General features: G+C 36.2%; 3 protein-coding genes across 3 annotated transcripts; all 3 read right to left on the bottom strand.

Moving 5' to 3' along the window:
* Positions 1–305: 305 nt before the first annotated feature.
* On the bottom strand, positions 306–1,229 carry LOC125920875 (olfactory receptor 5AC1-like). The gene has a single exon (XM_049628060.1). It carries the CDS (start codon positions 1,227–1,229, stop codon positions 306–308), a length of 924 nt encoding a protein of 307 aa, XP_049484017.1.
* A 7,747-nt stretch (positions 1,230–8,976) lies between these two features.
* On the bottom strand, positions 8,977–9,923 carry LOC125921545 (olfactory receptor 5AC1-like). The gene is given in 2 exon segments (XM_049629160.1): positions 8,977–9,185; positions 9,188–9,923. Coding segments are annotated over 2 exon segments (945 nt in total).
* A 13,106-nt stretch (positions 9,924–23,029) lies between these two features.
* Positions 23,030–23,975, bottom strand: LOC125920874 (olfactory receptor 5AC1-like). Its single transcript, XM_049628059.1, has one exon. It carries the CDS (start codon positions 23,973–23,975, stop codon positions 23,052–23,054), a length of 924 nt encoding a protein of 307 aa, XP_049484016.1. The 3' UTR covers positions 23,030–23,051.
* Positions 23,976–25,846: the final 1,871 nt, after the last annotated feature.

Below are 25,846 nucleotides of genomic sequence, written 5' to 3'. Positions count from 1 at the left end.
AATTTTCTGTAACTATCTGGAATTTTGGAAGGCCCTAGAAAACAACTAATTTGCAAAAGCTAAATGTTCAGATAAAAATAAAGCGCAATGTGTCTAAGTAAGATAATTATATAGGTAATGTCCCCAACTGGACCCATATCCAAGAAAGCATAATCGGAAGCTGGGATGCTTCACACAGAGCTTATGGAGTCCCCTGACCATTAGCCTTCTGGTGAAATGGCAGAGTCGTGACTTATCTATAGGACTTGGGGCTTTTATCAGCAGAAGGTAAAACAGAAACATTTTGAAAATTGTCTGGCCACTATTTATTTCTTCATTATTCTTCTCAAGGCACCTATAACCTCTTTGTTCCTCAAGCTGTAAATAAAAGGATTTAGCAGAGGAATTATTATTGTGTAAAATAAAGAATAAATTTTATCATGATCTTCAGTGTAGCCAGACCCAGGACGCACATACATGAAGAAGAGAGTGCCATAGAACAAGGAAACAGAGAGCAGGTGGGCGCTGCACGTGGAGAAGGCTCTGCTCCTGCCCTTTTCAGACTTCTTTTTCAGGATGGCAAAGAGGACACGGGTATAAGACACCATGATGGTCGTAAAAGTGAAGACTTGTACAAAGGCCGAAAAGACTAAAACCAGAAGTGTATTAACTGTAGGATCAGTGCAAGAAATTTTGAAAAGTTGTATAATTTCACAGTAGAAACAATGTATTTCATTGGACCTGCAGAAAGTTAATCTAAATAACAAACCCACATGAATTGCTGAATGTAGAAAACCAATAAAATATGAAACGCCAATGAACTGAGTACAGAGGTTATTGGACATCATGACTGGATAAAGCAAAGGGTTACAAATGGCTACATAGCGGTCATAGGCCATCACTACCAGGAGGAAGCACTCTGTGGTGGCACTGGAACCAAAAATGTAAAACTGAGCCAGACAGTCAGAAAGAGATATCGCATGATTCTTGGATAAAAAATTTACAAGCATCCTGGGAGTTACAGAGGATGAAGTACAGGCATCTGCAAAGGCCAAACTGCCGAGGAATAAGTACATGGGGTTGTGAAGGTGGGTGTCCTTCCAGATGAGAGCAACCAGACCAAGGTTGCCCACCATGGTGGTGAGATAGATGACCAAGAACACCAGGAACAGGGGGACCTGCAGCCCTGGAAGATCTGTAAGTCCCATGAGAACAAACTCCGTCACCTGTGTCTTATTTTCTTCTGCCATAGAAGAAAATGACCTGGCCAGTCAGTAAAATAAAAGAATTAAGTGTGGAAACAGTCACAAAAGAATCATAAAAAGCAGTGTAGTTTTTGTGTAACTAATATATTTGTAAGAGATCCTCTCATTTAATTAGTAATTTTGTTTATTTTTACCTTTGTCTACTTTTATATACATGCAGAAATTTCCATAATAAAAATGATAATTGATTATTCGCCTAAAGTAACAAGTAAACTTAATGAAAATCCTTTTCAATCTAACAGAGGTTTTAAGAACTATATATGGATAATAGAAATGAAGTTTATAACACTGGGTTTTCTGGAATAAGAGTAGAGGTAGAAATGAGGGAAGCACAAGAGAGAGAAAGAGAGAAATCAAAGTAAAAGTTCTGGGGTGGCTGGGTAGCTCATTCAGGTGGTGCAACTCGTAATTTCAGCTCAGATTATGATCTCATGGTTGGTGGGTTTGAGCCCCACCTCAGGCTCTGAGCTGACAGTGCGGAGCCTGCTTGGGACTTTCTCTCTCTGCACCACTCTGTCTCTCTCTCTCTTTGTCAAAATAAATAAACAAACACACAAAAAGAGTTCTGTGAGAACAGCAACATACATATTATGATCTCTTTCACATGAAGTTATGTAATTGATTTATTTTTGCATATATCTATATACACCAATGTACATACATAAAAAGATGAGTGAAAGAATAGTCTCCAGCATGTTAATGGAGAAAGGAAACTAGAATGATGATATCCTATTGTTTTCTTTTTCAAGGAGATGTTTTGGCACTGAAAATTACATTGTAAAATTAAGATCTAATCATCTCTAAATTTTTGTACAGAAATAGACTTCATGGAAATTAGCATTTTCTTTTGGAAATTGTCAGTGGGAGCCAACCACTGGCCATTGAGAGTAGATATGATTTTTTTTATATATTCCAAAGTTATCTGTAATTGTATAAGATAGGGATTCAAATAGAACAACAGAGTTTTTTAGACTTTTTTTGCAATTTTAGTAATTTTTTTATTAAATTTATTTCTGCATACTTATTGTTTAGTCACTGTTGTGAATATAACATTTGCTGTCTGCATGAAGTAATGACATTGATTTTTTTCATGATTGGTAGTCTCTGAAAGAACTCTAAAAAAGAGTTTTCCAGTGAATATAGATCCCTTTAGATTACCATAAAAAGAAAAATAAATACATTCAGGTATACAGATTATATTATTTTCCTGTATGAAAAAAACATTTTAATAATTCTATAGTCATATTTCTCAATACTGATGGAACATAAAATTTTTTTACCATGAGAATATATTAGAAAAACTGAGTTTGTCTAATGTAGAACTAGGACTAAAGAGCCTTTAGATTGTGAGATATTATTCTATCTTCACTAAAAACATGAGTTTAAGAATTTTTACTTTTGAATATATACTCACAAGGAACCCTAATATGTACAACACAGGGAAAAATATTAATTGAAAATTAAGAACTTAAGAGATTTTTGCCCTGCATAACCTGGCCCAACTTTCTTTATAACCTCAAATAACCAAATGTTTTAGTTATTCCTAGTTTTAGTTCCTACAGTGTGTAATTTGGCCAAGAATTAGAAATCTCTGTGAATTTTGTCTCAAGAGGTATGTGATAAGTAATACAAGGAGACTTTTGAGGTTATTACCAGTGATTTCATGAGACTTTTGAGGTTACTACTCATGATTTCATGAAATTAAAGAATTTTTATTATACTCAGACACAAAACTTAAGCCAGAATTTCTCATTCTGAAAAAATTACAAATAAGTTAGATTTGAGCTTATAGCTTATGTCTCAATTAAGAAAACTTCACAAGATGAAATGAACCCTGAATTTTTGTCACTATTATTGAGTTTCTCTATTTTTTATTTATCTATTAATCAAAGTTTATTATTTAAAAACTTCTCCCCAAATGTGTTATCTACAGAGTAAAAATTCTAACTGAAAAATACATGTTCAGACAGACATTTGCTTCTGTCTAGATTGTCATTGCTTATTTAAAAAGGCAAAAAGCCTGTCTAGGATTTTTATTTCTTACTTAGGTGTTTGTTATTATACAGACATATTACAACATTATATTAAGGAAGTTTATGAAAATCTCTGCACTCTCACCTACTTCCTGTAAGTCATGGGAAATTGGAAATGTCCTGGTTTTCTTGAAGTAACACAAAAGGTACAGAAATGAAGCAGTATTATTTATGCATTGATTTTCCTTGGAAACTCCAAACTGGAGGGAGATAGCATTTCTTCCTTCTATCTGCAAATCTGTTCTTTAAAAAAATCTGAAATTCCCTTAATGCTTCCAAAGGATTCCCAGTAGAATGAAGTCAAAGTTGTTCTAGTGGGCCTTGTGAACTAATCATCAAATTATCTATACACAACTAGTTACAACAATTAAAGCACACATTGTGTCTTAAGGGTTCACTGTAGGGGTATATTTATAAAACGTCACTGAATGGAGTTTGAATAAGCTTGTTTTCCTTCCTCTTATGTCTTTTAATGATCCTGCTATCCAACTCCCTACTTGTCCACTTGGAAATCCCAAAGGTATATTAGAATTAACATGTCCAGATCTAAAATTAAGATCTTTCTCTATTCCACTCCCAAACCTGGTATTCTTCCAATGTTCCCTGTCTCAGGGAATAGGGTCACCAAATAAGTATTTGTGCACACCGTAAACATATTCCCGAAACTAGCCTCTCCCTCAATTCCATGTTTTTGATGATGGCCTCTAGATTTTATGTACTAGAGATGTATTAAAACCAACAATTTCTATTTGTACAGTTAATCCTAAAATCCATGATGCATTCATCTCTTGCCTGGGCTTATTAAGTGACCTCATAACTACACTATCTGCATCTGCTAACACTGGCTTCCAGTCCATTTTCCACACTGACACCAGACTGATTTTTATAATGTGTACACCATTTCACTATCATCCATTACACACACACTCTCCCCACTTGACATGTATAAATAACTCATTCTACGTTGACTAACAACTAAAATTGTTAACCCTAAATATCCATGTCCCTACACTGAGGGAGTAGACCCAATAACTAACTGTATACAATTGAAGAGGTGTTTGTTTGTTTTTTGCATTGTGTGTGTGCGTATATATATATATATATATATACATATATATATATATATATATATAATTTATAGTAACACTAATTACACTTACAAATAATAGCCAATATTTTAGTGGATCAACATAATAGAAGTTTAGTTCTCCTTTATGATAAGTATGAAGCACATGGTCTTAATTGAATAACTATTCCATTCCATTTGATGATTCAGAGTCCCATACTCTTTCCAACTTGTCACTCAAGCGTCTTCCACACATGACTTCTTTCAGGGTTTGTGTTTTCATTTGGATAAAGCTAGAAGGGGAAAGCACAGGAGATTCCAAATGTGAGGTGCTTATGAGCCAGAAATGTAAGTGATACACATCACTTGCAAACCTAAACTCAATCACATTACTACAGTCAACTGAAGACAGAGGCTGTGTGTCTAGGATGAAAAGAAAATGGATTTGGTGATCACCTAACAGTTTCTTCCACTGATTCTACTACAGTTTCTGATTATCATTTACCTGTTTTACCCTTCTTCCCACATAGACAATACTTTCAGCATTTTCCCAAGGGAGTCAAACCCAATTCCCGTATAACCTATATTCTAAGAAAAAGCTAGGATCTCCAGTTGATAATCTGGTCTCTCTATCAAATCTAGCTATAGCTGTTCTTTGTCTAGGAACCAAGAATTTTTAAAATATATTATTTTGCCACGTGTTATAATTATACACTGCCAATATACAATTTTTGTAGGATTTACCTGCCATTTTATGGAGTACATGAGCTTTGGAAATGTATCCAGAGTATTTATCAACATGATAGTGTCAATATAAATGAACCAGCTTGCTGTTCTACAAAATGTCCCCCAAATAAATTTTCCTTCTGTCTTCCCAACCCATTACATTCTCTTCTTAGTAAACTTTACTCCACTCAAAAGACTCTTTTTGAGGGATCTACCCACTTGCAAGAAGACCTCTGTCCTTAATCTGATTTTCTGTGTTACAGACTGTGTTACAGACTGTCAAAGTTTGGCTAAGTAAACCTAGATATTGGATGAAAGTCTTTCCTCCTGTTAGGAAGCTGTCCCCGCCCCTGTATTTAACCTGTCTCTATTCCAGGGATCTCAGCTACATGGTCAGCAAGGCTACCCTTGTGTATGTCTAAATATAGGGTGGGTCAGAAATATCTGGAGATTAAGCAGTTGTCTCTGATAAGGTGTCAGAAAGTGTAGAATTTCACCCCAACCCCTATTTCTCTTGAGTGTTCTTCTCTCCCACATGTTCACTCCCACTCCCAAGTTGTAGCCCCATCTATGCCTCACCTGTCTGGCTTGAGTGGAAACAGTTGCTGGATGAGCTGATTGTTGGACGATTAGTATGCCTTCACTTGCTAATTTCGTCAGATTTCTCACATTGGCCTTGGCTTCTGCCTGACAAGCTTCAGGCTCTCTTTTAGACTTGGCTAGAGACTCTGGTCATGTCCTCCCACATCTGGTCTTCACAAATATGTCACAGGCTACCTCTGTGAACTGAGTTATCACTGTTGGAATTGGGCTGTTCTCATGAAAAAGTGACACTCAAACATTCAGAGTCCAAGAAGGGGACTTAATTGCTTGGCTGTTAACTTGCTATCTCCCATTCTTTTTATCATGAGGTCATGTCCTCAGCCTGGAGATGACTGAGGTCTGTAATTCTAGTCAATGATTTGTTGAACAATCCACGGAACAGGTATAGAATATCCACCACTACATGGCAGAAAAGAAATTAATTTACATCTTTTTCATCTTTGTCTCTGAGATGGCCTATAAAAATATGGGGGGGGGGGGAGGTAGCATGTGACATGTTGGGAGTGGAAGGAAAGTCCCTAGGACCTTCTGTCCTACTAATATCCTCACACTCTTATAGACTGTTCATTTGTTCAGCTTTTGCAGCCGAAGTCAAGGCCTGTGGGAACTTGTGATCTGGTCTCTCTTGAATGGAACAGGGCTTGACTATCCTGAAAGTCTTTCTGCCTCTCCTAACTCTCTTAGGGTGTCTATTATACCTCTATCTACATGCCCTAGTCCATTCTTTAACATTACTTCTCAGGAGTGCGTCTCCCAGCCAGTTTCAGATATGCAGGAATTTCCAGGTGCTGGCCATGCAATGCAGTGAGGGGAAGCAGCCTCTAAGCTAAACATCAAGGCTCTCCTGCCTTCACACACTTCAGGATGAAGTTCATTTTGATGTAGCCAAATAAGGAAGGAGAAGAACAAGAAAATTTTTTTCCAGTGCCCTAACTGGCAATCTAGGAAGAAGTTCCTCTCTTCTAAGGCTGTCTGTGTGGTAGGCAAAATAATGGCCATCAAAGATATGAACCTGTAAATATGTTAGGTTGCATGAAAGGAGTTATTAATCTTGCAGGTAGAGTTACATTTGCCCATAAGCTGACCTTAAAATAGGGAGATTATTCTGCATTATCTGGAGAGGTCCAATGCAATCACAAAGGTCATTAAAGTGGAAGAGGGAGGCAGAAGAGCCAGAGTCTAAAGACTAAACTGTGACTACAGAAGACAGGCACCGAGAGATGCAACACTGCTGGCTTTGAAGGTGCAGGAAGGGGCCCATGAGTTAAAGGATGTAGGCAGCTTCTAGAACTGGAAAAGGGGAGGAAGTAAAGTCTCACCCAAAGCTTCCAAAAAGGAATTCACCCTGCCAACACCTTGATTTTCATTCAATGAGATTCATGTCAGACTTCTGCGTTACAGAGCTAATGTAATAAATCTGTATTGTTTTAAGCCACTGTTCATGGTTATTTGTTAAAACAGCAATAGAAAACACACTACTTCATACTATCAATTTGCCCCCTGCCTTCCAAATCCCAGTCCTCTCCAGAGGGAGACATTAAAACCTGCAAGACTGATTCTTCTTTCACTATTGCCATCTTCTGTCTTTCCCCTAACCTCCCAGGTCCACAAGAGGTGAGCTTGTCCCCTTTAATGACATGTCTTCTTTGTAACAAAGTAGCAAGTTTAAGACCCTCTAGTCATAGAAAAAAACAAAAAAATAAGAAAAACAAGAAGAGGTGAATTCACCAAACCTGGAATATCTCTGGTGAAAAGGAAGTAAATAAATTTAGAAAGTCTCCTCTTAAAGAATCTCTAAAAAGTCAAGTACTAGCTTTTTCCAACTTTAAACACCATGAAAACAAACACAATAAAATGGGATATTTAAATTGCATAGCTTAACATTTGCAAAAAAAATTATCCCCATGGACCATGGAACTCGCTATGGCTGTTTCACCAGGGGGCCTGTGAAGATAGCAGTCCTGCTATGTATCATCCCGTGCTGACAAAACCACAGAAGAATGTACCAATCTGCTGCTGGGTTACACCCCACCTTAGTGACAACTCTGTTAGAAAAAATAAAGATGAGAGAGAACATCTATACATTGACAGATAACCATGATACACAGCCAATACTTAAAAAGAAAAAAAGTTTCGCCACTGGCCTTGACTGTGGAGAGGTGGAGACAGAAACTTAACAGATGCTTGGCACCCATAGAGAGAAATGTGGTTCCAATGAGCCCATAGAGCAGAAGACAGAGCTTAGGTGCAGTGAGAGGAGTAGGTCGGAGGAAACGGAGCCCCAAACCCCAAACACACGGTAGTGAAGCCAGTGGGCCCCACCTCGGATTTTGTTGTTCAATGACTCAACAAATTGTTTCTATCCTCAAATCGAAATAATAGACCAGGTGTTAGAGGGATGTGTCATGTATATGGGGCTATCTTTTCTTGCTTTTCACTAGGGTATTCGCAAGGCCATACGTAATAAAGTCAGGAGACCAAAGAGGCTGCAGGGCCAGATGGAAAACACAGGTAACATTTGTAAGGAAAAGATCAAGCACACTTGCTACCTCAGGTAGTTGTCAATTACAGGAGAAAAAAGTATTCAACTGGTATATCTGTTCTGGAAACAAGGTTCTCAGTGAGATTACTCAATAAATTAAAAAGAAATTTTTAAAGAACTCAGAGTTATTCACTATATTGCAGGAAAAGAGATTATTTTAAGTAATTAATTGCTTGATTTTCATATCTTTCATTGAATTCCATGCAAATGCAAGTTAATATTCAACATTGTAAACATCCCAGATATATTACATTAAATGCCTCAAGAAGAATTAGTGTCATATTTAGTCTAACAGTATTACGTTGGTGCACATAGCATTTGCATAGTTATAAACATCTATCAAAGATATTTATATCTATAAAATCTTGAAAATTACTTAGTCAAGAATTATCTAGGAGGGCTTGAGCAGTATTTAAAGAGGATTTACATATGCTAAATCTTCCTGTAAAAGAATATAAGTTCAAAAAGTTTTAAAATGTGTGTATCTGGAAGCACAAAAGCTCATTCAAATTACAAAGACATAGTAATTTGGAGATTTCTGTTTTATTTTTATCTTTGAGGATGGATTAAAAACAACAACAACACAAAGTAAATGGAGCCTGTCTTTACCATGCTCATTAATTATTTTGATGATCACAACAACTTATGATGAAGAAAAGTCTACTCTAAATTTTTTATTCATCCATTTAATGATTATAGATTAAGTCCCCACTACATGCAAAACCCAGGGACACATTTTGCTTTATTTAAACAGAATGAGATTTAAGGAATAATGAAAGCTTTCCTCAAATATTTCTTTATCACTTTTCTCAGTGCACCTAAAACTTCCTTGTTTCTTAGGCTATAAATAAAGGGGTTTAGCAGAGGGATTATAACCGTGTAGAACAATGAATACATTTTATCCTGATATTGATCTGGCCCAGACCCAGGACGCACATACATGAAGAAGAGAGTGCCATAGAACAAAGAGAGAGCAGGTGGGCGCTGCACGTGGAGAAGGCTTTGCTCCTGCCCTTCTCAGACTTCTTTTTCAGGATGGCAAAGAGGACACGGGTATAAGACACCATGATGGTCGTAAAAGTAAAAGCTTGTATACAAGCAGCAAAAATAAAAATCACCAACGCATTAAGAGATGGGTCAGTGCAAGAAATTGTATATAGTGACAAAATTTCACAGTAGAAATGAGGTATTATATTGGACCTGCAGAAGGTTAATCTAAACAATAATCCCACATGAATGACGGGATGCAGAAAACCAATCACATATGACACACTTATCAACCAGGTACAGAGTCGGTTGGACATCACCACTGGATAAAGCAAGGGGTTGCATATGGCTGCGTAGCGGTCATAGGCCATCACTACCAAGAGGAAACACTCTGTGGTGGCACTGGAACCAAAAAAATAATACTGGGCCATGCACTCAAAGAGAGATATCATTTGACTTTTGTCTAAGATGCTGACAAACATCCTGGGAGTCACAGAGGATGAGGAACAAGCATCTGCAAAGGCCAAACTGCCAAGGAATAAGTACATGGGAGTGTGAAGATGAGGGTCCTTCCAGATGAGGAAAATCAGTCCGAGGTTGCCCACCATGGTGGTGAGATAGATGACCAAGAACGCCAGGAACAGGGGAACCTGCATCCCTGGACGATCTGTCAGTCCTGTGAGAACAAACTGTGTCACCTGTGTCTTGTTTGCCTCCATCATATCCACTCAGGCTGTTTCCTGCAATAACAGAATAGATAAAGGAAAAAATGAACAAAGATCGTGAAAACTGGTATTATATGACAAAGTCATATTCCTCTATTTCAGATGGCCCTTACTCAACAAATAGTAAAGCTTAGAGCTTCTCTTGTTTAAAACATACTAATGATAATAAATATAGATAATTTCAAGAAGTAAAGGCTTGATAAAAAGGCTTTTAAAATATGTATAGTATTACTTGAAGGATGATAGAGACACTCGTTCAGGTTCAGATGTACTTTCACCTTTTCTCAGGAACTCCTTCATGTCTTTTTTATTGAATGAAAACTGGACTCTATCTTTGGTATTGGTGATATATATCATTCTTTCCAAGATATTACTGTATAGACTAATAAGACAGTAAGTTACAATCCCATTTCACCTGTTCTATGTCCATTACTATTATGTTATTTGATTGTATATTCATCAAAATCTCCTCAAATTCCTAACAGAGCCTTTTTATTATACATTCTTCCAAGCCACTCCAAATTTCTAATGGAATCTTTAATTTTCCCAATAAATTGTCCGATGTGAACATATGCGTTCAGTCAATAAATATGTATTTAGTGCCTTCTACATTACAGCACTATCATTCTTAGCTCAGTCACACATAGATCTTCTAATTCTGGTGCTGCACTCAAGATGCTAAAATAATCACTCTTTCAAGACTAGAGAAGAAACAAAAACACTAGCCAGCTTATTTGCACATTTGGAACAGATCCAAGAGCTCCCATTCAACATGCCAATGTAGACAATTATGTGGTTAACCAAGAATGTTTTTAATATTTCAGAGGCTCATAATTATAAAATGATTGGAAGGATTTTTCTTTTCCTGTACTTTTGGGGATTACAAATGGGACTATCAAAGTCAGGGTGGAATGAAACATTACAAATGGTCCCAAAGTAGGAAAAATAACCAGTGTTTTTGAAAAGGTGGATTCAATTTAAATAGTAAAAATTATAAATTTTGTTTAAAAGGCGAATCAAATGAGAAAAGATGAACCACAGTAATAGGTAATGACTAACATAAAGACAGCAGTCAAGGCAGATAAGAGCCCCAAAATAAAATGTATCCACGAGTTCCATAAGCCTGGAAAGAAGTGAGAAGGCTGGATCTTGTGGAGACCCCAAAGAAAAAGCTTCAGTCCTCACCATCACAGTGCCTTTCATGAATGATAAATTATGCACAAGTCTGAACATAAAATATGTTTTATGTATTCAACACCCTCTCTTAGCATCTAAAAGATCGACCCTTTAATAAACAGCTAATGAAGTATACAACCATTCAAGACAATATTTACCAATCTTGGATTTGCAGCCCCCAGGGTTTTATGACAAGACTACCCAAGTGGTTGTCATTCCAACACATATGTATACTTCTGTAACGTAGACATCAATTCTGTATAGACGTAGCTGAAGATTCCCTCCCTAAGTGTGTGCTAGGCTGAAACATCTCAAAGCTTTCACTCTGTAATTCAAAAGGAAGAATAACAATATTTGCGAAAAATTCAGCTCTAATGAAAATAATCTTTGAACTGTAAAAATATATAGAAGAATTGGGGTGTTTTCTATAAAAAGACACCTGGAGTTTTTCCACTTTAAAAGAGAGGCTATTTTGAGGAAAGCAGTTCTTCATTTTCACTGGAAATAGGAAAAGAGAAAATTTGGGATTTATTTTAGACATGGAGAAACACCAACAGAGAGGCTGGTCACATTGACAGTAATCGTCGAGTAAGCGCACTGCTGTCAAACCACTGCAAGTACAAGATTATCCTTATTTTATACCCCTCCAAGAACACAACAGTGAGGTGTGGTTCTCAGCAGATGTGGTGAACTCTTTTCTGCATATTTCTAGAAAACTAATATCTCAACAAGAACCACACTGAAGGGGAAGGCATAACCTCCCTTTAAAGGTCTTTAAAAAACTTGAAAAGCCCCTTAACTATAATTTCTAACTTTTAACTGATTCTGTGAAGTTCCCATAATAATATAAAGGTCAGAATGAATTTTACTTTCAAAGACACAAATTATAAAACAGATTGATTCTATAATTCATTATCCTGGCAAAATAAATGTTAACAGAAATGTAACAAAATTTTAAAAGCTTGAGTCTCAATTCTACTTCTAAATTACTAAGTGATAAGCCTAAGCCACTGTATGACCTTCGTTTTAAGATTCTCTTTTGTACAGCATTGGAATTTCTGAGGTGTATTTCTGCCCACAGCCTATGAGACTATAATTCATCTTAGCTACTTAGTAGGTGGCATAGCATAGTGGTGAAGCACACAGACTATATTATAGCATGGGTTCAAATCTTCATTCTATAGATACATAGCCTTGTATCCACAAGGGGTTGAAGGAGATGAACAACATTTTTATTTAGCTATTCAGTCAGGATTCTTTTCTGTTCCATTTGATAGATAAATCATCTCAAAAAAATTTGAAGATATTTTGACAGCTCATGAGAAACGCTTGTTACTAAAATGATATGTTCTATCACTTTTCATGGAAAGAATAATGACAATAAAATAAAGCACTGTATTCTCACCCACTTCTTATAAGAAGATGCAGAGATGTCATAAGATATAAATTTTCATGAAGAACTCTTAAGATACAAGAACAAAAATGTCAAACACAACTGTTTGTCTCATGTTATTTTTCTTTGAAAAATGCAGTTTGGAAGAAAAGATATTTATTTCTTCCCATCTTCAAACCTGTTTGTGAAGAGAATGTGGAAACTCCCTCAATGCCACCAAAAGATTCCCTGTGGAATGAACTCAATCTATTGGGAATTATAGACTAATCAACAAATCACTTTTAACATGCTTATTTGTATTATTTTTATAGCTTGTTTCTTCTGAAAATGAAAGCAAGTTAATTGCAGAAAAAAAATTGAAAACATAGAAAAGCACAAAGAAACAAAATTGTTGTAATCTCAGTAACAACTGATAAATACAGTTAACTTTTTGGTGTATATTTCTCCTATTATCTACCCATGCATGTAGTTAATGTTTATGTATACTTATAAATACATAATTTATAGATGCATAATTTTTATGAACATTTTAAAACAAAATAATGGCTCTGCTATACATAAGTTTTCATAAGCTATTTTTAACTTAATGTATACCATATATAGTCTTCTATATCATTACAGTTGACTCTTGAACAACATGAGAGTTAGGGGCACCAATCAGCTGTGTGGGTGAAAATCTGTGTATAACTTGACTCCTCAAAAATGTAACTACTGTAATAGCCTGCTGTTGACTATAAGCCTTACCAATAAAATAAATTCTTAATCAACACATATTTTGTATATTAAATGTATTATGTACTATATTCTCACAACAAAGTAAGCTAGAGAAAAGAAAATATTATTGATAAAATTATAAGAGAAAATACATTTACAGTACTGTACTGTATCAGTATCGTAAGTTTACATCCTCTGAAAGATGAATTCTCAGTACCTACATCAATATTGTCTTAGGATACAAAACACTGTAGACGTTATATGTGTTACTAACACTAGATATCAAAAATGAAAAGCTGTGAAAAAGAAATTCATATTTATTTACAGGAATACAGTTCATGCACTGTTACAAAGAAGCAGCAATATGATTGCTTTATGATAGTCTACTATAATTAATATGATTGCCTGATGGTGGCCCAGACCATACATTAAATGAATTAATTGTTATAAGTTCTTTATGGCATACCGTATTACAGCTATATTCATAATACAGTATTGGAAACATTGTTACATTTAAAAAAAACACCTGTGATAATAGGAACTTCTTATCAACAGTTTTTACCAATAACGAAAGAGAGAGAGGCATACTGTATGATGATGTAATTCTTTGAAAGCAAAGTTATAAAACTAACACCTTATTAATTTTGTATTACATATCACTCACTTTACACCTGTGTAAGGTTAGGCTATTTGCTCCCATACAAGACTTGCACTTGTATTCATCTACAGGATGAATACATAGGCGATGTTGCTGATGATGAAGTTGATACAAAAATATCTCATACAGTTCGTGCTGTGTGGTTACTAAATTTCTCACATGAAGACACACACATAAAATAGGTTTTGTTTTAACTGTATGGCATGATGATTATTTGCTTCATGAAGTAGATATAAATCATCATATAGGTATTCATCCTTGTCTTCACACTGAGGAGACTCAGGAGGAGAAAGAAAAGGAGGAGTTGGTCTTGGCCCAAAGGTAGCAGAGGCAGAAGAGGTGAAGGAGGTGGAAAAGGTTGTGGGAGAAGCAGGCCCACTCAGTGTAACTTTACCAAAATACATTGTCATTTCTCTCTGACTTTTTTGCTTTTTCATTCCTCTCAAAATGTTTCTAACCCAGTACCAATCCTTCTTCCTCCATTTGCTTTATTTTCAGTTCTCATATCATAGAAGGGTCCATGTCATCAAACTCAAAAACAGTCTTGAATAATCAATCAGCACCTTCTGCCAGATTGTCTAGTGTTGATTTGTTTCTGGCATTGCTTCTGCCGTCTTCTTCCTTATCGTCTAGCACTGGCTCAGAAGCATTCATTTCCATCATGTCATCCTCTGTTAATTCTTCTGGTGTGGTGTGTATTAGTTCATGAATTTCTTCAAGATCCGTATCTTGAGAACCTTCACGCCCCACCTTTTTTGCCACATCCGCAACCTCTTTAATGATTTCCTTGATTGACTCTGTCATAAATCGTATTGTGTACAACATCTGAACACAGTTTTCCCAGCAAGAATTTATTGTTTTGGGCTTGGTGGCTTTCATGATTTTTCTGTAACAATGATGGCATCTTCAGTGGTATAATCCTTCCACACTTTTATGATATTCTCTCTATTGCAGTTCTCTTCCAAACTATTGACAGTCCCTTCCATATATTACTGTGTATAATGAGCATTAAAGGTTCTTATGAACCGCTGATCTAGAGGCTAAACTAGAAACATTGTGTTTGGGGACAAGTAGACCACTATTATATCTTTGGTGTTGAACTCGGGGTTCTGGTTGGCTGGGGGCAATGTCCAACATCAAAAGAACTTCAAAAGGCAATCCCTTACTGGCAAGGTACTTCCTGCATTCAGGAACAAAGCGAGGATGGAACCAATTCAGAAAAACTGTTCTTATTGTCTGGGCTTTCTTGTACAACCAAAAGGCTGGAAGCTGGGATTGCTCTTTTCCCTTCAAGGCTTAGGGGTCATCAGCTTCATAGATAAGGACTGTCCTGATCATAAACCCAACGGCATTTGCACAAAACAGTAGATTTGGCCCATCTCTCCCTGCCTTAAATCCTGGTGCTCACTTTTCTTCCTTACTAATAAATGTCCTTTATAGCATTTTTTTTTCCAGAATAGGACCCTTTCATCTGCATTCAAAACCTATTCAGGTAGTCATCTTTTCTCCTCAATGATTTTTTGAATGGCATCCCGGAACTCTTCTGCTGTCTTTTAGTTGACAGAGCTGCTTCTCCTGTTATCTTGATGTTTTTTTAAGCCAAACGTCCTTCTAAAATAATCAAACCATCTTTTGCTGGCATTAAATTCTCCAACTTTAGATCTTTCACCTTCCTTTTGCTTTAAGTTATCATATGACTTCACTTTCTCTTGAATCGTGTTAGAGCCTATAGCTATGCCTTTCTTATAGCAATTCCGCACCCACATAAAACCTACATTTTTAATATGAGATTAAAAGGTATTTTGCAAAAAATGCAAGGTTTTTGTACCTGTGAGTCTGCTAGCGTAGTTGCAGTGATTGCTTCAAGAATTTCCTTTCTTTTTTTTTTTTTTTTTCATAGTGGTCCTTTATACTGTATCCATTTATCTTTACATGGCAGGCAACCACAGCTGCAGACCTCAATCTACCACACATATTAAACAATTCAACTTTTTCTTGTAACGTCATGATTCTTCTCTGACTTTTGGGAACACTAACAGAACCACTAATGGCACTTCATATGTGTCCCATAGTTTTATTCAAGGTTTATGGTATTGCACTAAATATGATGAGAAAAACGTGAGAACTACAGGATCACTTTATACTGCAATATGCAATTTGCTAGAAAAACCAATTTCTTACGTAGAGGTGATTAGCCTCAAAAGTTGTGTAAGCAGGTACTCAACATGAGCTCATTGCAACAGCAGCCGAAGGCGACTATGAAATTATTACAGTGGTACAGTATTACCACAGTTAATTTTATGTAGTTGTGACTTAATGCTGCTTTCTCTCAACTGCCAGTATAGCCATGTGCAGACTCTACGTGTGTGTGTGTGTGTGTGTGTGTGTGTGTGTGTGTGTTGGTTTTGATAAACTTTAACTTTTTATATAGATTTTTGTATGTTTTATGGTAGTATGATAAAATAGACTAGTATCACATATGTTATGCATTCATGACATACCTTTTTCTTAATTTTTCAATATTTCCAGACTATGAAGTTCATCTGAGAGTTTTTTCAAATTGTCAAAAATCTAAAAAAATTCCCAATATATTTCTTGAAAAAAATCTATGTATCTATATATAGATATACAGATGCGCATATATGTGTGTGTGTGTGTGTATACATACATATGTGATTAAACTTGGCAAGAAATATGCCTGATCTATATGTATTTGGTATAAATGCAAAACTACTGAAGGGCATAAAAATCTGTTTAATGTGTGAAAAGTCATAATTTTATCTAAGCAGAAAGATTTGATCTAGTAAAGGCATTAATTTTTCCAAATTAATTTATAAATTGGATGAAATATTAAACAAAGTAATAAGGAAATAGTTTAACTAGAAATGTTTAATTCATCTAGAATAACAAATAGATTATTGTAAAATTTTTTTTCAAAAAGGATAAAGAAGGGACATGTCCCATACCGAGTTTGCAATATATCATAAAGTTAGCTGTAATAACTGAAATTATTCTTGATGTCATCAAGGTTCACTATGGATACAAATTCACTTAAATTTAAATATCCACTTCTAGATATGGGGAGGAAGAGTAGAAAAGTTGCTTGAAAGCACAGACTTTGGTTTCAGATCTGGCTTTGTCTCTATGTCTTTCATCAATAACTTAAACTCTCTAAGCTTTGAGATCTCATTTGCAAAATGAAGTCAAAATGTGCACTTACCAGGTTGTTGAAAGAATCAGATGAGAGAGTTAATGTCAAGCCATTAGCACTGTATTTGACAGATAGGAAGGGCTCGTTAAACAGTAGGTAACTGTGTATGTTAGTTATTTTAGTTATGCATAAGTAAAGCAGCTAAGCTCTTTTGTTAGAGAATGGTTTGGGAGTGAGCAAATTGTGGTATATGTTGTCATGCTGCCAGTTTGTAACAATGGTAGTTTAACTTTGTACATAAAATACTTTTATACTTAGCTCATCTGCAGGTTGGCACAGAGACCAGTAAGTAGTGATTTATGTTGAGCAAATGAGATACATCTTCTAGAAGAAAAAAACCTATAGGTACAACACATTTTAAAGGGAAACATTTATTTTAATGAAAATTACAGATATCATGACATTTCATAACTAAACATTCCACACTGCATCATTAACAAAGGACATTTTTTCCCTAACCACAATTCCATTTTGATACTAGATAAAATGAAACTATACTTCAAATACCATCAAATAAGCAGTCTATGCTCAAATTTCTCCAGTTGTTACCAAATTATTTTTGTAACATTGCGTTTGTTGTATTCATCGAGACTCTTTTAATCCAAAAGTATCATTTCTTTCCCCCTTTATTTACTTCTTTGTTGTTGTTGTTGTTAATCATCATGGTTTTCTTATTTGTTTTTCCCCTTTATGAAATGACGTGGAGAGAGTGGGCCAATTGTTCAATAGTCTTGTGGAATTTCTTCATTCTGGATTTGTCTAGCTGCCTTGTTTGACTTATTCTCCTACTCTTTATATTTTTCTATTCCCAGTAGAATTTATATCTAAAGGCTTGATTAAACATTTTGACCAAAATTCTTCATAAATGATGCTATGAATTTCACATTGCGTAACATCAGGAAGTACCGTAAGCCTGTTTGTGTCACTGTTGGTGGAGTTTGGAGTAATCCCTGGGTTAAGGGGTTAACAGGCAGATCTCCTTACTGTAAAGTTATGTATTTTCCCTTACATCTGGCAAATAACTAAAGATATGATACTTTTGCACCTTGTAAAACTATCCAGGTCCCCATTCATTTTTTTAGCTAAGGTCTTAGCATCCTTTGATGATTCTTGCCAGAACCAATTATATTATTAGGGATTTTTAAATAATAATTTTTAGTTCTGTCATTTGTTCTACATTTTTGGCTGGAATACTTTGACACAACTACAAAAAAAAAAGAGGAAATTAAGATGAAATGTTCTGAAATTTATTATAAAAAAATTTAGGGGCCCCTGGCTGGCTCAGTCGGTGGAGCATGTGACTCTTAATCTTGGGGTTGTGAGATTGAGCCCCACATTGGGTGTAAAGATTACTTAAAAATAAAATCTTAAAGAAAAATTTAAGCAAATATCTAAACGTTGTTTAGACTTATTTGACCTTGCCAGAAGTTCACAGCCCTACCTTCCTTCTTGAAGGCAAATTGCTGGTGATTTTAAAAGGCTTACTTTGAATAGCTTAGTCATTCATTCCAAAAATATATTTAAGTGTCTGTTATGGTAGACCCTGGTCAGAGGTTTTCCTTGAAAGGAAAAAGATGCCTCAACATAAATGTAAATTACTCCAAATTCTGGCTTGTCCAATGGTTTCTGTTTCTCACACTTTGTAGGTCTCCTAGGGTCTCCTAAGACTAATTTTTTGGATTTATGTGTTTAATAAATATGTAATAATCATTATCATAAGAATATATTTTTTTGTATCTTACGTTCAACAAAGACATATTCATATAAACTATCTCAACCATATTGGAGCACCTGCCATTTCTTACATTACCTTCTTATATAATGAAAAGAATTCTGGAGTGGCCATACCAGCAACCTGTGACAGTTTGTGACAGTGGTTCTTGTCTTAGCATAGCCCTTTACTGATTATATCACTTTAGAAAAGTTGGATCTTAACTTCCTCATAAAGACAAAACCTGTATTTGTATAGTGATTTATGCTGTGTAATGTACCATCCCATATATTGTCTCACCCAATCAGCTGAATAGGGACATAAATGCATATTATAATCTCTATTATACAAATGAAGAAATTAAGGCACTGCCCATTTAAATATCCTCAGACACTCATTGTTTTCTTCTGTCTATGACCTACAAGATTTCATGGAGGCTATTGTGGTCACTTTTAGCTTCATCTAAGACTCAGGAATAAAATACCAGATCTGATTTGACACACTGTGCTTTTCCATTACTCCAGGCTGCCTCACATGTAAATGGAAGAAATACCACCTCCCTTCTATTTTTCCAGAGTGACTGAAAGGATCAGTTAGGATAATTCAGATGAATATACTCTAAAAGTCTTGAAGTAATATTTAAATAGGAGGTAGTACCTTAGTCCATTCAGGCTGCCATAAAAACATACCACAGACTGGGTAGCTTATAAACACAGAAATTTATTTCTCACAGTTCTGGAGTCTGGAAGTCCAAAATCAAGGTACTGGCAAGGTATTGCCAGTATTGTTGCATTCTGATGAAAGTCTTCGTCCTGATTCATAGCCAGGGTCTTTTCAATATGTCCTCACATGGAGGAAAAGGTTGGGGATCTCTCTGAAACCTTTTCTTATAAGACACTAATCCCATTCATGAAGGCTCCACCGCCTGACTTAAGCAACTTCCAAAGGCCTTAGCTTTTAACACCATCATCTTTGGGGAATGAGATTTTAAAGTATGAATTTGGGGAGGACACAAACATTCAGACAATAGCAGGTAGACTTTCCTATTAAGTAGGAATCAAAATCACAATCTAATATGATCATGATGAGTGTTAGAGCTTTGTGTTTCAGAATGTAGTCCAGGCCCACCTGCCTCAGAATTGCCTGGGATACCTGTGAATAGTACAGAACCTCAAACCAGCCAATGATCTGCTGAATACAATACCTGTGGGTTCATGCACACAAAAGCTTAAAAATGAAAACCTCAAGTGAAAAATCTCCATGACATTGGCCCCTCTTCTGCTTAACTAAACCAGTTTTAGATGTTATATAGAGGCTATAGACTCCAATTCTATAAAGTATTTACCTTGTAGACACTTTGTAAGAGCCTAGCTGACATTCAGTGGATTGATCATACCATATTACCATATGGACAAGAATGGAGAACTGTCCAACATATGTAAAATATCTACTGAAATATGGGTCTCTATTAATGCAAGAGAAATATTTGTTAGGAAAGAATTGCAGCTAACTTTTGGTGAACTGTCTGGATATGCATAGTCCATCTCTCCAAACTCATTATCTGGTAGGAATTTGAAAGAAATTAGTGTTATCTACTACTTGTTTATGTATGAACTTGTTTTCAGACAGCAAACTGCAGGTCCATATTCAGTAGAATATGGATAATTGTGTCAGACTTCCAAATCCAACTAAAGAATCAAGACCATATGAAGATTTTACTTTTCCCTTAAACCAGTAGTTTTCAACCTGGGCTGTACATTGGCATCCCCTGGAGTGATAAAGATATACTAATAGCTGGGTCACGTCTCCAGAGAAGCTGACTTCACTGGCTTGAGACTGGGTCAGAGAATCTTAATTTTTAAGGACCTTAGGTGACTCCAACAAGGACTGAGAACCACTCCCTTAAATAAAAAAGCATAGTATGTAATATACGTGTCGTCTATCATTATTCCCTTGGTGCCATAAGAAATGGGGAGAAATAAAGATAAAAACTTGATAAAAAATTGGATAAACTCTCATAAAGTGGCCACTTTGGCAAACAGTCATTGTAATAGTCATACAGTGATGTTTCTATACTCAATTATCATCTAATCTTCATCGGAAGGTTGCCAAGTTTCACGTGATAATTATCTCTAGTGACTGTCAACACTGACTGCATATTAGAATCACTTAGACAGGTTTATAAAACTATGAGAAGCCTGGAACCCCATCTTAAAAATTCTAGTCTGTTTGGTTTGAGGTGATAACCAAGTGAGGACCACTGGCCTATACCATCTGGGTGAGGAGGCAGATGGGCAAGACTTTATTGGTGACATTAAGTCTTTAATTCTGTTAGTTGTTATCGACAGAGTGTGATGTAACAAAGAACTCAGTTTTACAATATGCTATAAGCTGAACTATGAAGCATCTGAGATGTGGTCATTCTTATGGATTATGTAGTATTAGTTGGATTCCAAACCGTCTTTCACATAAAATATAAAACCATAAAACATAAAAGTTTCTCCAAAAGAACTCACAATCTCCTGGGGAAAACCTAGCATGGTGACCTGAGCTTTACAGTAAAAGAAGAATCCAGGAAGCACATCAGAAGGCTTACTTCCTTCCTCTTATCCACAGGGCACACTGTGGAGCGGAAGAAGCAGTCAGTGATTTGGCTAGTACCATCTCCTTCTGTGTGCCTCTTCAGCCACTAGTGTTAGGTCTCATGTAAGACATTGTAGTCGTATAGAAGCAGCGTAGGGTAGTGGTTAAAAGCGTGGACTCAGGCACCACGCTGCCTTGAAATAATAGAGGTATAAAGGAGGCAGAGAACATCTATATATTGCCAGATAGCAATTGTACACAGCCAATACTTAAAATAGTCTGTGTGGCACATAGAAAAAAAGAGAGAGTTTTGCCGCTGGCCTTGAGTGTGGAGAAGTGGAGGCAAGAACTCCTACAGAGATTCTGCAGCCACAGGGAGCAACCTGCTTCGAATGAGCCCACACAGCAGAAGGCAGAGCTCAGATGCAATGAGAGGAGCAGAGTCTGGGAAAACTGAGCCCCAAACACACTGTGCTGGAGCCACTTGGCCACACCACGTGCTTTTTTGTTCGATGACTCAACAAATTGTTTATATCCTCAAATCAAAATAATAGGCTAGGATCTGAGAAATGTGCCATGTATATAGCAATACTTTACTCTTTTTCTTTACCCCCCAGAATGCACTAGGGTCACTATTCATGGTTTATATGCTCCTTTGCCCTTGTATGCCCTGTAAGAGACATCTAAGGGTTATGAAAATCGGCTCTATCAATAACGTAATGTAGGTCAAACTACCTACCTTTTCCTTTATTTTTGACTAAAATATTCACAGAGCCATATGTAATTACCTCAGGAACTCAAAAATGGTAACAGGGTCAGACAGAACACATACATAGTTTTTATAAAGAAAAAGTCACTTAAGTTGCATAATTATGACTTGATCAAGCACATCTGCTATTCCAGGTAGTTGTCAATTACCGGAGAAAAAAAATTCAATTGGCATATGTGTGTCAGATGCAAGATGCTTATTGAGAGTGCTTGATAAATTAAAAGGTGGACATTTTAAAGAATTTAGGACTTTTCATTACATTGCAGGAAAATTACTTTCTCTTAAATATATGATTGTTAAATTTTTTAACTTTTCAATGGTTGCAATACAAATATAATTTGCAAAATTACTTTTAAACCTTGTAGAGATGTTCATTTTAAATGCCTCAATACGTTATATATTGTCATATTCAGTCTAACAATATTACTTTGGTTTTCATATTGTTTGGGTAATTATAAATAACTACTAAAGACAAGGTTTTGAAAAAGTACCCATTCAAGAATTATTTAAAAAGGCATGAGTCTTTTTTAAAAAGAGGGCTTATACAGGATGAGTCTTCCTGTAAAAACTATAAACTCAAAGGAGTTTTGAAGTGTGAGTATCTGGAAACACAAAGCTCTTCACGTTACAAAGATATAGTAATTTGGAGATTTCTGTTTCACTTTTGTCTTTGAAGATGGATTAAAAACAACAATAACACAAAGTAAATGGAGCCTGTCTTTACCATGCTCATTAATTATTTTGATGATCACAACAACTTATGATGAAGACAAGTCTATCTACTCTAAATTTTTTATTCATTCATTTAACGATTATAGATTAAATCCCCACTATGTGCAAACCCGCATTATGCTTTATTTAAACAGAGGAAAACATAAGGAATAATGAAAGCTTTCCCCCCAAAAAATATTTATTTCTTTATCACTTTTCTCAGTGCACCTAAAACTTCCTTGTTTCTTAGGCTATAAATAAAGGGGTTTAGCAGAGGGATTATAACCGTGTAGAACAATGAATACATTTTGTCCTGATATTGATCTGGCCCAGACCCAGGACGCACATACATGAAGAAGAGAGTGCCATAGAACAAAGAGACAGAGAGCAGGTGGGCGCTGCACGTGGAGAAGGCTTTGCTCCTGCCCTTCTCAGACTTCTTTTTCAGGATGGCAAAGAGGACACGGGTATAAGACACCATGATGGTCGTAAAAGTAAAAGCTTGTATACAAGCAGCAAAAATAAAAATCACCAACGCATTAAGAGATGGGTCAGTGCAAGAAATTGTATATAGTGACAAAATTTCACAGTAGAAATGAGGTATTATATTGGACCTGGAGAAGGTTAATCTAAATAATAATCCCACATGAATGACGGGATGCAGAAAACCAATCGCATATGACACACTTATCAACCAGGTACAGAGTCGGTTGGACATCACCACTGGATAAAGCAAGGGGTTGCATATGGCTGCGTAGCGGTCATAGGCCATCACTACCAAGAGGAAACACTCTGTGGTGGCACTGGAAGCAAAAATATAAAATTGGGTGATGCATTTGACCAGGGATATCATGTGATTGTTAGATAAAAAATTCATTAACATCTTTGGAGTCACAGAGGATGAGGAACAGGCATCTGCAAGGGCCAAACTAGCAAGGAATAAGTACATGGGGGTGTGAAGATGGGGGTCCTTCCAGGTGAGGAAAATCAGTCCGAGGTTGCCCACCATGGTGGTGAGATAGATGACCAAGAACGCCAGGAACAGGGGGGACTGCATCCCTGGACGATCTGTCAGTCCTGTGAGAACAAACTGCGTCACCTGTGCCTTGTTTGTCTCCATCATATCCACTCAGGCTGATTACTACCATGAGAGAATAGGTAAAGGAAAAAAAAAACAATCAAAGGTCATGAAAACTGGTATCGAATGGTAATGTCTGTTCCCTATTTCAGATGGCACTTTCTCAACAAATATGAAGGGACAGTGTTTCTCTTTTTTACAAACACACTTAAGGGCATTAAGTATATAATAAATAATTTTGAGAAAGATTTTTTAAAAAGGCTTTTAAGTACATACATATTTAGAATTGAATATATTAACAGTGAATTGTTTTTCAGAACTGAGAATAAAAACATACATTTTATATGAAAGTCTCTAAAAACAGCAGCAGTTCAGTTTCAAAAGTGTTATTATTACTCTTTTTCAGAAAATCTTGTGTATCTTTTCTATTGAATGAAAAATGGACTCTGTCTTTGATATTAATGATATACATCATTCAGTTCCTTTAAGGCATTAATAGGTTAAATAAGAAGACAGTAAATTAATATTGCATTACTGTTTTTACTGTCCATTATCATTGTTATTTGATTATATATTCATATAAATCACCCCAGATACCTAATCAAGTCTTTTGATTTTATATTACTCAAAACCACTCTTAATTTCTAATTAACACTTTTTAATTATCCCCAATAAACTCTCATATGTGAATATAATCATTCATTCAGTCACCAAATATCTGTGTAGTACCTCCTCAGTTAGAACGCTGTCATTCTTAGCTCAGTCACACGTAGAAACTCTACCTGGTGTCGCACCCAAGATAAAAAAATAAAAGCCCCCCCCCTTTGAAGAGGAGTGAAGAAACAAAGACACCACCAGCTTATTTACAGGTTTGGGAAGGATCCAAAGGCCGTCATTTTATAGGCCAAATAAAACAATTACCATCCAATTAACTGAGAATATGTTTTAATATTTCAGAGGCACAAATTCTAAAATGATTGGAAGGATTTTTCTTTTCCTGTTCTTTTTGGGATTACAAGTAGGACTATCAAAGTCAAGGTGGAATGAAACATTACAAATGACACCACAGTAGAAAAAATAACCAGTGTTTTGAAAAGGTGGATTCAATTTAAATAGTAGAAATTATAAATTTTGTTTAAAAGGCAAAGCAAATGAGAAAAGATGAATCACAGTAATAGGTAATGACTAACATAAATCCAGTCAAGACAGTTAAGAGTCCCAGACTAAAAATGTATCCACGAGTTTTACAAGCCTAAGGAAGCAAGTGAGAAGGCTAGATCTTGTGGAGACCCAGGAGAAGAAAACCTCAGTCCTCACCATCACAATGCATTTCACAAATAATGCACAAGTCTGAACATAAAATATGTTTTGTGTATTCAGATCCCTGCCTTGGTATCTAAAACAGGATCTACCCATTTACAAACAGCTGATCTAAATATTAACCATTCAAAGGAATATTTCCCATTTTTAGATTCACAGCTCCCAGGCTTTCATACCAAGACCACCCAAGTGGGTATCATTCTATCCCATATGTTTAGTTCTTTTTTTTTTAATTTTTTATGTTTATTTATTTCTGAGACAGAGAGAGACAGAGCATGAGTGGGAGAGGGGCAGAAAGAGAGGGAGACACAGAATCAGAAGCAGGCTCCAGGCTCTGAGCCATCAGCCCAGAGCCCGACGCAGGACTCGGGCTCACAGACCGCAAGATCATGACCTGAGCCGAAGTGGGTCGCTCAGCCGACTGAGCCACCCAGGCGCCCCATGTTTACTTCTATAACCCAGTCACCAGTTCTGTACAGAAGCTGAAGACTTCATTCCCCAAGTCTGTACTGGCCTGAAACATTTCCCTAAAGTGCCAGCTTGGTGATTCAAAGACAGAGAACAATACAGAAAATTGAGGGAAGACAGAGTTTGTG

The sequence above is a fragment of the Panthera uncia genome, chromosome C2, assembly GCF_023721935.1.
Source record: "Panthera uncia isolate 11264 chromosome C2, Puncia_PCG_1.0, whole genome shotgun sequence".
Classification (NCBI taxonomy): Eukaryota; Metazoa; Chordata; class Mammalia; order Carnivora; family Felidae; genus Panthera; species Panthera uncia.
Note: the sequence above shows the minus strand (reverse complement) of the source record. Positions and strands in the feature narration are given on the sequence as shown.